This window comes from Alligator sinensis, unplaced genomic scaffold, assembly GCF_000455745.1.
Source record: "Alligator sinensis unplaced genomic scaffold, ASM45574v1 scaffold1531_1, whole genome shotgun sequence".
NCBI lineage: Eukaryota > Metazoa > Chordata > Crocodylia > Alligatoridae > Alligator > Alligator sinensis.
Genome location: NW_005843164.1, coordinates 253314 through 264548, shown reverse-complemented (window position 1 = coordinate 264548; position 11235 = coordinate 253314). Strand labels below are relative to the sequence as shown.

Genomic DNA, 11235 nt, shown 5'->3' with positions numbered 1-11235 from the left:
ACTGGTGGGTGAGAGCAGCTCAGCTAGGACCACACATACTGGGATAAACACCTTCAACTGGAAGCCAGGACACCTGGGTTCCCTGGGAGAGAAGTGAGGCCTGGTGTCTTAGAGCAGGGAGAGCTGGGAGTCCAGACACCTGGGTTATTTGGGAGAGGATTGGGGCTGGGAGCCAGGACACCCGAATCCTATCCCCAGCCCAGAAATCAATAGGCTGTAACAGATCGGAGAACCAGAAATTGAAAGCCCGGATGCCTGGATTCTCCAGGTAGGGCCTGGTAGGGGAGAACAGCTGTGTCTGGGAGCTCAGATGCCTAGGTTCTCCCCGACCCTGCTGCAGGAGGGGAACCTGGGCAGTTTCCCCCAGCCCCGTACCTTGTGCAGCCTCTTGACAAGGCTTTCGTTGTACTCCTGGCTCCCCTCAATCATGCCCGTCAGCGGGTTGGAGAACCACTCCTTGAACTCCCGGTGGGACTGGAAGACGTGGGGCATGAGGAAGTGCATGAGGGACCACAGCTCCATGAGGCTGTTCTGCAGGGGCGTTCCTGTCAGGAGCAGGCGCCGCTGGCTGTGGAGGACATCAAGGGATCAGTGCCGGGGTCCATGACCCTCCCCCAACCTCCCCAGGTGAAGGGCACCCACCTGTTGAAGTTGAGGAGAGACTGCCAGCGCTGGGACTTGAAGTTCTTGATGTTCTGGGCCTCATCCAGGATGAGGTACTTCCAGTTCTTGCGCCGGAAGGCCTGGTGGTCCTGCAGCACCAGCTTGTAGGACGTGATACAGATGTGGAAGGCGTTGGGCTTGGTCCAGCCCTGGGGAGACAGGCAAGGGCGGGGGGGAAGAGTGTATAGCTCTGCGCACTACCAGGAGAGACCCAGCCACTGGGCTGGGGTGGAAGCTGGTGCTCCCTGGAGGGAGGTTCCCCCAGAGCATGGGTGGCCAGCCAAGAGCATGCATGCCATACATGGTATAGACAGTGTGTGACTGAGTGGCATGTGCCAAAGTAGAAAGGAAGCAGGGAACACAGTGGAAGATAGAGCAAGGAGCAGAAAGCAGACAAGACAGAGTACAGACAGCAGAGTAGCATATCAGGTAGGGAGCACAAAGCAGAGGACCAGGAACTCAGGACAAGGGTCAGAGAGCAGAAAACAAAGTGACTGACTGGGCAGAGCACGTAGGGAGCAGAAAGAGACAAGAATGCAGAAAACAGAGTAATGTACTAGGCCAGGAAGACAGAATGGGGCGGGGGGAAGCAGAGCAACAGATGAAGCCAAAAAACATGGAGTAAGGAACAAAAAAACCCCAGAACAATGGGTGAAGCCAGGGACATAGGGCAGGGAGCAGAAAGCAGAGAAGCAAACAGGGCCAAGAACAGTGAAGAGGGAGCAGAAAACAAAGCAATGGTTCAGACCAAGGACACAGGGTAGAAAACAAAAAGCAGAACAGATGTGGCTGGGAACATAAAGGTAGGAAGCAGTGCAGGTAGGGAGTAGAAAACAGTAATGGCCCAGAAAGCAGAGCAGCAAAGGGCAGGGAGCAGAAAGCAGAGAGCTGGACATGAGATGGAGCAGGAGGCACAGAGCTGAGCAGCTGGCCTGGCTGAGAACACATGGCAGGGAGCAGAAAACAAAGCAGTGGATCAGACACAGGAAGAGGATGGGGCAGCACCAGAGAAGGGTATGGAGCTTACCCTGTGCCCCACCCTAACTCAAGGGAGAAAGAACCCTGCCCTGGGGCTGGCGCCGCCTGGTGGGGGGGAGGAGCTGGCCAGGGGGGCCCCCTCACCTGCCGCTTGAGCTTGCGCTCCTTCTGCGCCCCGTAGTAGGTGAGGATCTTGAAGCTGGGGCACCAGCGCTTGATCTCCATCTCCCAGTTCAGCATGACACTGGTGGGCACGATGATGAGGTGGGGACCCCAGCTCCCTGCAGGGGAGACATCACACATGGGTCAGTACCGACCCTGAACGAGAGGTGGGGGTCCCAGAGCCTCCCCAGCACACTCCCACCACAACCCAGGGGACCCCATGGCCTGTCCTGCCCCTCTCCCCTCTCCAGCTTTAAGTGACAGACACGTACACAGCCCCTGGCACAGCCTGGGGGAAGAACAGATACAACTCTCCTGGATCCTCTAGCGCTACCCCACAGGACCAGTCCAGCTGCAGCGACTGGGGACAGCACGGAGCTAAGGACTGTGGGATGCTAGAAGATCCAGGAGCCTCCCATCACACTCTGCGTGGATGTACTGAGAAGCCCAAGACAAGAAGTGCTGGTGTGGAGGCCTCTGAGTGGCCCCTCTTGCTTCACTCCAGAGCTGGCCGTAACCCGAGACCTTCCTGGGCAGTGTTATGTGCCGCCATTCTTCCTCTCTTCTGCTCCACCCCAGAGCTGGCTGCACCTGAGCCCATCCTTGCAATGCTATATGTAGCTACTTTTCAAGCCCTCCTGTTCCACAGCCTGTGTGCCCAACCCAAGGCCTCACCCTTCTCGCAGGCCAGGTGAGCCAGCAGGGAGATGGTTTGAATGGTCTTGCCCAGTCCCATCTCATCGGCCAGGATGCCGTTGAGCTTCTTCTCGTACATGGTGACCAGCCAGTCTAGGCCAATGTGCTGGTACTCCCGCAGCGTGCCCCGCAGCAGGCAAGGAATGGGCGTCTTCACCTGGGCCATGGCAGGGGAAGCAGGTTACAGTCTGGAGGTCTGCTCCCCACAGGGTGTGCGGGCCTCAGGGCTCCCCTGGTGCCACATTCCACCCCAGAGCTGGCTACATGGACCAGAGGGGACAGGGGGGAATGGCCCAGGAGGCGGAATTGAAGGTATACCTGGGTGGTGGCCAGGGTGTAGCCCTTAGGCTGGAGGCTCTCAGCCGTGGCAGCGATGTCAGTGATCTCCTTCTTGGGCCCCAGGGTGGAGGGGGGGCCGGCAGGGTCAGCCCCCTGCCCGCCCCGCTCCTCATCACCCCGCAACAGGTACTCCACGCCAAAGTCTTCCTCCGGGCCAGCCTGCCCCTCCTCTGGGGCGGCCGCCACCTCCTCTTCCTCCTCCTCTTCCTCACTCTCCTCCTCCTCGCTCTCCTCTGCCGGCGAGTCTAAGGGTGGGGTGGGACCAGCCGGTGTCAGGGAAGTGCCCAGACCTTGTATGCCCCCGCCCTGCCCCAAGTCTTGGGCCTTGGCAGGCTGTCATCTCTTCAAATGGGTCTGTCTAGTCCTGGTCCCCCCATATGAGTCCTTCCAGCCCCAACTCTGACCCCTGGCAACAAAAGGGTCTGTCTAGACTCAGCCCCCCAAAGTTTCCCCCGCAAAATGGACCTGTCTAGCCCCAGCTGGTACAGACCAGTCCTCCACAAAAAATGGGCCAGTCCAGCCTAGGCACCCCTGTACCTGCTCCATATAGGCCTGTTCACTCCTGTACCACCTTCCCTTAGCTCCAAATGTGCCTATCTTTGCCTCCCCCCCCGCCAATGAGGTCACCCAGCCCTCCCCATCTCCCTGCCCCAAATGGGCCAGGTCCAGCCCCCCGCCCCATACCGGCCTGGCTGCTGCTCTCCTCATCCGACTCCTGCTCGTACTCTGAGGTGCTGGCCTCCAAGGAGCTCTCTGAGGCATCTGGCTCAAAGTCTGAGGCGTAGGCCCCCGCATATTTCTCCAGCAGTTCCTCCACGGGCAGCTCACCTGGCACCAAGACCCGGGGACATATGTCAGGGGGCACCAAGACACCTTCACCCATCAGCTCCTCCCGCCCCAGGAAGAGCCACTGCAAGTACTGTATTGTCCCATATACCACACCCCCACGCTGCTTAGTTTAGGGAAGGCAGACTGAAGATTTCACTCCAGATATGTGGCAGTGTCTGATGCCCCCAGAACCAGGGAAAGGGATCAGAAGGGCCCTACGCAGGGCATCATGTCCCTCTGGATCTGTACCGTAGCCGGCATGGAAAAGGCCAGGCCGCGGGTTGCATCCGAGGGGTTGCTCTGAGCACCAGCTACCAAATCCCAGCCTATGGGGAAAGGCGAGGACCTGTTTGAGTGCTCCCTGCCCTAAAAAATGAACCATCAGGGTAACCCAGGCCTTGGCACCTCATGGCAGGGCCCTTTAGAGGTTGTATCTCCTGGCTGCTCCAGTGTTATATGTAGCTGTTGTCTCTTCCTTTCCTCCGTCCCAGAGCTGGCTGCATCTAAGCCCTCCGTTGACGGCATTATATGTAGCTGTTCTTCCTCCTTTCTGCTTCCTCCAAAGCTGCCCACACCCGAACACTGCCTTGACAACATTATATGTAGATGCTCCCCTTCTTTTCTGCTACACCCCAGAGCTGGCTGCATGTGAGGCATCCCTCAACAGCATTATATGTGGCTGTTCCCTCTCCCTACTGTTCCATCTCAGAGCTGGCTGCATGCGAGCCTTCCCTGGGCAGCTCGAGGCAGAACTGTCCCCAACCAAACCAGCCCGGATGCAGCCTCGTCTGATCTGGTCCTAAAGAGATGCAACAGTCCTGTGGCAAAACTACAAGGTGCAAAGACCTTGCGGGGTGAGGAGGGGAAAATGATGGAGATATTCCCACAATGCCTCACCCCTCATAGCTAGAACCATAGCCTGTTTACGGTGGAGGAGCAAATAATGGCAGGCATGCTCATAATCCTTCACTTCTCACAAATCATGGCAGACGTTCCCATGCTGCCTTACTCCTCGCAGCTAAAAACCTAGTATGTGTACGTATGGGTGGAAAAAATTGTTCCAGTCATTCCTCACAGCATGCCTGTGTGAGGGAAAACCAAAGCAGGCTCCTCAATTAGCATGTGCGTGTATTGGAAAATAGAGGCAAACATTCCCACAATGCCTTGCTTTTCACAGCTAAAGCTAGTGTGTATTTGGGATGGGGGAACCATCACCATCTTTCCCACAATGACTTGCTGCAGCAGAGAAACATTGGAGACAAGGTGACCCATATCCCTCAAGCACCCGCAGCCCTACCGTGCCCACCCCCATGGTACCTTCCCGTGCCAGGTCATCCAGCTCCTGCTTGTGATCCACGCTCCCTTCCAGCTCCTCCTCAGCATCAATCGTCTCCTCCTCGTCCTCAGCTGCAGGGATGGGAAGAGGGGTCTGTTACTACATGGACAGTCAGGGTCTGCCCTCGCCACCCCTCTGCTGAGCTGTCCTGCTCTCACCTTCATCCTCGTTGGCCGTGAACTCCTCGTCTGGCTTCCACGGCTTCTTGTTCCTGTGGATCATGGGCTTCGGCTTTTCCTGCCAGAGACATGAACAAAAAAGAGTTCAGGGTTGGCGTGCCTTGTTCCACTCAACTGTTCCCTACCTGCTCCACCTCAGAGCTGGCTGTATCGCGGCTCCTGGCTCAACACAGGGTAGGGGCAGGTGCCCGTCTCGTTCAGGAGACCTGGATTTGCACCTGACTCAGAGGCACTGGCTCGGAGATGAGGCCAGGGCACTGAGGTCTTGCGGGGTTGACAGCAGGGACACCTGGGTTCTCTGGCATGAGAGTGAGGTCTCATGGGTGAAAGCAGGCGGGGCAGGAGCCCAGACACCTGGGCTGTCTGGGAGGGGAGCAAAGTCTTGGGGGTGAGAATGGGGTGGGAGTGGGGGTTAGGAAGCAGGACACCTGGGTTCTCTCCTATGCCTTAGATGGTGGGGACCCTGTGGGGTTAGAGACATAGGGGCCCAGGCAACAGCAGGAGGTAGGCACTGGGACAGGTGACTATCCTCTCTAGGGCAGCTACAGGGCCCCTTGCTGGTCCTCATTCCACTGGGCCATTCCCCATCTGCTCCATCCCAGAGCTGACTGCATTGTAGTTCCCAGCTCTGCCCAAAGCCTCAAGCCACTGCAAGGCTCCAAGGTGGGGGAGGAGGTGCTCCCTACCATCTCTTCCTCCTCCTCTTCCTCATTCGTATCCCCCTGGGCCTCATCCTCATCTGTGTCCCCGTCGTCGGCACTGGAGCTGGAGGCTGAGGGGCCAGGACTGCAGGAGTTCTCCAGTATCTGGGGGGGCAGGGACTGAAGCAGCTCCTCCAGGGGCAGCTCGCCTTCTTGCTTGAGCAGCTCTATTTCCCGCCGCCGTGTCTCTGAGTCGTTGCCTTCCTGCTGCTCCTCCACCTCGATCGTCTCCTCATCATCTGACTCCTCGTGGGGCTGGAAGTCGCCATCTAGGGGGAGCCAGGAGCTGAGCTGAGGGGGGCTGGAAGTGTGGCAGGGGCCTGTGCCCTGTAGGGGGCGCCACGCCAGGGCTTCCCTTGTGCCTTGTTCCACTTGCCCATCCCCTGTTGGCTTTGCCCAAGCTGGCTGCATCATGGCACCCGTGTAAACAAGGGGCCCTGGCTGGCTCAGGGGGAGGGGGCTAGGGACAGTTCAGGATCCCCCACCTTCATCCTCAGGGAGGCGGGCAGGGGGCAGGGGGCTTGAGGCAGCCGAGCCAGCGCGGGATGAGCCTGGGTGGGAAGATGAGCTGGCCTTGCTGGCTACAGGCAGGGTCTCATTGAGGCTCTGGCTCAGTAGGTCCGAGTACTTCTCCGTCTGGCCCACGATGAAGTCCAGCTGCAGGTCCAGCGCCTTCTTGCGCTTCTCCTCCAGGCGCGACTGCTGCTTGAACTGCACCACCTGGGGGTGGAGGGTTGTGGTTAGTCATTGGGGGCACTCAGCACTGCCCGTTTCCTTCCTTGGTGCATTTCAGAGTGGCCAGGAAGACCCCACACCCTGATCAGAGCAACCACAGGGCTGGGCGTGAAGACCCCAGAGCCACTTGAAGGCCACAGGACCTGGGCATGAGGGTCCCACAGCCCAATCAAAGCTGGTTTAGCGCTGTGCAGCCAGGTATGAGATCAGAACCACCATGGGGGCTGGCATAAAGGCCCCACACCCCAAACAGATTCCATATTGGGCTGCGGGGTCAGGCACGAGAGGCCCACACCCCAATCAGAGCAGCCATGAGGGCATGGGGCCAGGCATAAGGGCAGCTGGGAGAACCCCCACAATCCCAGTCAGAGCAGCCGCAAGGCTGGGGGGGGCCAGGCATGAAGACCCCAGGCCCTGATCAGAGCAGCCACAAAGCCACTCCACCCTCACTAGAGGCCCCACCCACCTTCTCCACATTTGTCCAGAACTGCTTGACCTCCTTGGCGATGGAGGAGGCGATGCGCCGCAGCTTGGCCTGCTCCTCCCGCCGGGCCCGCTCCTCCTTCTGCCTCTGCTCCTCGTGGTGCCGGATCACCATCCGCACCACCTGCCAGGGGAAGGGGGACAGGGAAAGGCATGGGGCTGGGAAGGTGCTAGCCACAAGCAGGGATGGCAGCCAGACCTGTGAGCAACTCCCAGTCTCATTAACCAGAAAAAGCTCTTTGCTTCCTCTTGTTTCTTGATTACCGAAAATACTGTAATTTCTTGCCCCATTCCCCCAAACAGTAGCTAAAAATTGGAGAATATAAAAAATATGGCAGCAGCAGTTTCTAACACTTGTTTTTGAAAGGCAAAATAAATAAATAAAAAAAATACTTCCAGCATCACTGCTGACTAGGTGCCACAATGCAAGTCTTCTAAGGAGTGAAGAGAGTCTAGAAAATACAGTACCAAGAAGTTCCTGGTGCCAGGTACCTCACCCAGACCGTTTCCTTAAAAGCCATGCTGCCTGGACACACTGTCCCCAGAAAGACTCGCCCTATGTCGCATGAAATCTGGAAGCCTCTAGTTTTCTCTTGCAAATCACGTGCACAACTAAGTGCTCACACAGCCCCTTGAGAGTGTTTCACAGCACCCCAGGGTGCTGTGGTGCCCCAGCTGAGAATAACCAGGCTGTAAAGACCAGTGGGGAGACCAGGCTGAGAGACTTGGGCTCACAGAGGCTGATTTCAGGCACTGGGAAATACTCCGACAGCATCTATGGCTGCCCAGCACTACCCATGCTCATAGAAAATTATAGAATCATAAAAAAATCAGGGTGGGAAGGGACCGTAGGAGATCATCCAGTCCAACACCCTGCTCAAAGCAGGACCAGCCCCAACTAGATCATCACAGCCAAGGCTCTGTCTAGCTGGGTCTTCAAAACCTCCAAGGATGGAGCTTCCACCACCTCTCTGGGTAACCTGTTCCAGTGCTTTCCTACCCTCCGAGTGAGAAAGTTTTTTCTTATATCAAATCTAAACTTCCTTTGCTGCAACTTGAGGCTGTTGCTCCTCGTTCTGTCACCTGCCACCACTGAGAACAATTTAGTTCCATCTTCTCTGAAACCACCCTTCACAGAGATGAAGGCTGCTATTAAATCCCCCCTCAGTCTTCTCTCATTCAGACTAAATCAGCCCAGTTCCCTCAGCCTGTCCTCATAAATCGTATGTCCTAGCCCCCGAATCATTTTCACTGCCATCTGCTGGACTCCAATTTCTCCACATCCTTTCTGTGGTGGGGGATCCAAAACTGGACACAGGACTCCAGATGTGGCCTCACCAGCGCCCAACATAGGAGAAGAATCACTTCCCTCAATCTGCTGGCAACACTGCTACTCATGCAACCCAGGAGGCGACAAGAGCACACTGTTGGTTCCCTGTTTGGAAGTACAAAGGAGGCCATGGCTAGCTAGGGATGCGTCTTCTGTTCTCTCTGGCCTCACCTGGGTCTGGGAACACTTTATAGCAAAGCTGCTCTGATTGCCTCTGGAGTGGAACCCTGGTAGAGACACCCCTAAGCAGCCAAAATTATGCACCAAAGCATACGCAAAGTAATATTGTATTTCCTCATATACCATACACACCATTCCCTAACATCAACCTTGTAAAAGCAAGCTGGGTGTCTTAAATGGAGGAGCTACCTCTCTGCTGCAGAAGTCAGGCAGCACTGAAGAATTCAAAAGAATTTCACAGCTTATGTTCCATTCAAATCCTGCCAATTGCTAATGATTCTTTTTCTTGCTAAAGTTTCTGCTAATCAAACTATTCTTTCAGCGGTTTAGTTGAAAGATTGGCAATTTAGCTGCTTGTGGTGTTTCTTCTTTTACTTTATAGCCCTTCAGATTGTTTCTCTTTCCAAATCCTAGTTTTGCCCATGAAGTGAAACATTCAGCAGCAGCTAAGGTTTCAGCTTTTGGCTGACCAATTCTGCTGGCAAACTATTAAAAATAACCTTAGCCTGAGCAGTTGAAGGAGAACAGACTAAAGATATGGTTCCATACATGACTTAACTCTAGGAATTTTTTCTTCCTTCAGTCTTTCCCAAAACACCTGGGGGGGAGGGGGGGGGGTCTTACTAGGAAAGCTATGGTATGCAAGGAATTACAGTAAATCCTTTTGTCTGGGTTCATGGCTGCACTGAACTCAACCCAGGGGTGTGGAGCTGCTACCCATCTGAACAAGCAGGCCAAAAACAAGGGGCATGATTTATTTAGGGCTGTGTAGCATATAAGAAACATGGTAACGTTACAACGAAGGTTTCAGCTTCTGGCTGAACACTTCCATTAACAAAAGATTAAAAATGATGTCCAGGGGATAGTACTTTCTCCAATGACCATGCCTCCCCTGCCTTTCTGAAATGCAGAGTGGCCAAGCTGGCCGGAGCTCACCTTCCTGGCCACGCCCCTCTTCCAACGACGCTCCTGGGCAAAGTCGGCCGAGAGCCACTGCATCTCCTCGCACAGGTAGTCCCAGTGCACCTTGGGCCGGGCTGGCTCAGGCACCTTGGAGAGGCGCCTGAGGGACCAGAAGCCTTCCTTCTTCATTTCTGCGATGCGGTTCTCGATCTCCGCCTCCTGCAAGGCCACGCCAGGTCAGGGGGAGGTTGGGTTGGGTCTTTGGTGTATGGCGCCGAGTCCAGCTCTGTCTGAACCAGCCCTGAGAGGTGTTATGTGGCCAGTCCCACCCAGAGCTGGCTGCATCTGAGCCCTGTTGGTAGGGCTGAACAAACTTGCTCACATGAGTCCCAGACCCAACACATCCAACCCCAGCAGGAAGTCAAGGCCCCTACCAATGCAAGGGACGGGTTTAAAATTGTCCCAGAAACCCATGGATGAGGTCCATACTCCCCTCCTCCACAACTGCAGTTGGAGGTGAAACCCCCACAGATCTGACCAGAGGCATAGATTCCTTCCTGACCCCTGATCCAGAGACTGGGCTGACCCTGAGGGGACAAGCAAGGTCCTCTGGGTTTGTGAAGTGCCAGCAGGAAGGTACTGACCCACTTTTCCCCTTATAGACCAGACCCAGAGATTCAGCTCTGAGACACGGGCCTGTCAACCAGCAACCTGGCAGTGAGACATGATCCCGTGCCCCGCTACAGCTGTACATATCACCCCCTGCCTGAAAAGCCGGGCCCCCTGTATCACCCAATGACCCCATGGTAAGCCCTGCCCCCAATGGCACACCTGAGGACCTCTCTACTCTCCTTCATGTGGCCAGAGGTTCGAACTCCGGCCCCCACCTCCACCCCTTGAGCGTGCTATATGCAGCAGCTCCCCATACAGGCTGAGCAACCTGTTCCTTAACCCAGAGGGACTGCAGTCATACATGAGTATGGAGCAGATGGGGGCAGAAAGGGACTGGGGGTAGAACCAAGGAGGAGGTGGGCAGCGCAGACCCAGTGAGGGGCAGGGGGGGGGACTGGGCAACAGACCCAAGGAGCGTGCAGCTGGGCGGAGTCCTTACATGCTTGGCCTGCTCGGCGATCTCGGCATGGGTCTTGTCCCACATGCTGCCCGGGTCGGCAGTGCAGGGCCCGGGTGCCGCCAGGCCGCGGCCTGGCGCCTTGGGCACATCGAAGCCCAGGGCCGCCTCCAGAGGGGCGTCGCGGGCTAGGTGGGGTGGTGACACGCTGCCGCTTGAGGCCGGGGAGCCCGACGAGGCCGGTGACACCGGGTTGCTCCCCGTCATTCTGTCTGGCGCCGTCTGGAGGTGGGAGGGCAAGGTCATGACAGGTCATAGGCGCACCCCTCTACAACCTGACTCTAGAAACCCTTTGCCCCGATGCAACTAATTCTGGGGTGAAACAGTCATGGGTCCTGTTTGGCTAGAAGCTGACTATAAAAATAGAACTGCTTCCAGGGTGGGGCCTGGGTTCACTGCTGGGTTCTGAAAGGGAACACACCTGTGACCTCAACCTGGGTGCTAAGGTCACCCGTGCTCTTGCACCTATGGGGAAGGGGACGGGTTTTGACCGCTCAGATCAAGGGACCTTGGAGCCAGGACACCTGGGTTTTCCCTCAGCTCTGTGAGGGGAGTGGGGTTTCGTGGGTTCAGGAGGCGATGGGGATGGGGGG

At 56.5% G+C, this 11235-nt stretch overlaps 1 protein-coding gene across 1 annotated transcript in view; it reads right to left on the bottom strand.

Moving 5' to 3' along the window:
* SRCAP (Snf2 related CREBBP activator protein) overlaps nt 1–11235 on the bottom strand; it is a 33186-nt gene that overhangs the window by 18388 nt on the left and 3563 nt on the right. The window contains exons 4-16 of the mRNA XM_025194133.1: nt 10625–10864; nt 9547–9732; nt 7084–7224; nt 6368–6602; nt 5868–6151; nt 5161–5239; nt 4984–5073; nt 3523–3666; nt 2818–3083; nt 2479–2656; nt 1786–1922; nt 643–812; nt 376–568 (exon numbers count right to left, since the gene is read on the bottom strand). Coding sequence (XP_025049918.1) covers nt 376–568; nt 643–812; nt 1786–1922; nt 2479–2656; nt 2818–3083; nt 3523–3666; nt 4984–5073; nt 5161–5239; nt 5868–6151; nt 6368–6602; nt 7084–7224; nt 9547–9732; nt 10625–10864 — 2343 coding nt within the window. The remainder of the gene's footprint in view (nt 1–375; nt 569–642; nt 813–1785; nt 1923–2478; nt 2657–2817; nt 3084–3522; nt 3667–4983; nt 5074–5160; nt 5240–5867; nt 6152–6367; nt 6603–7083; nt 7225–9546; nt 9733–10624; nt 10865–11235) is intronic.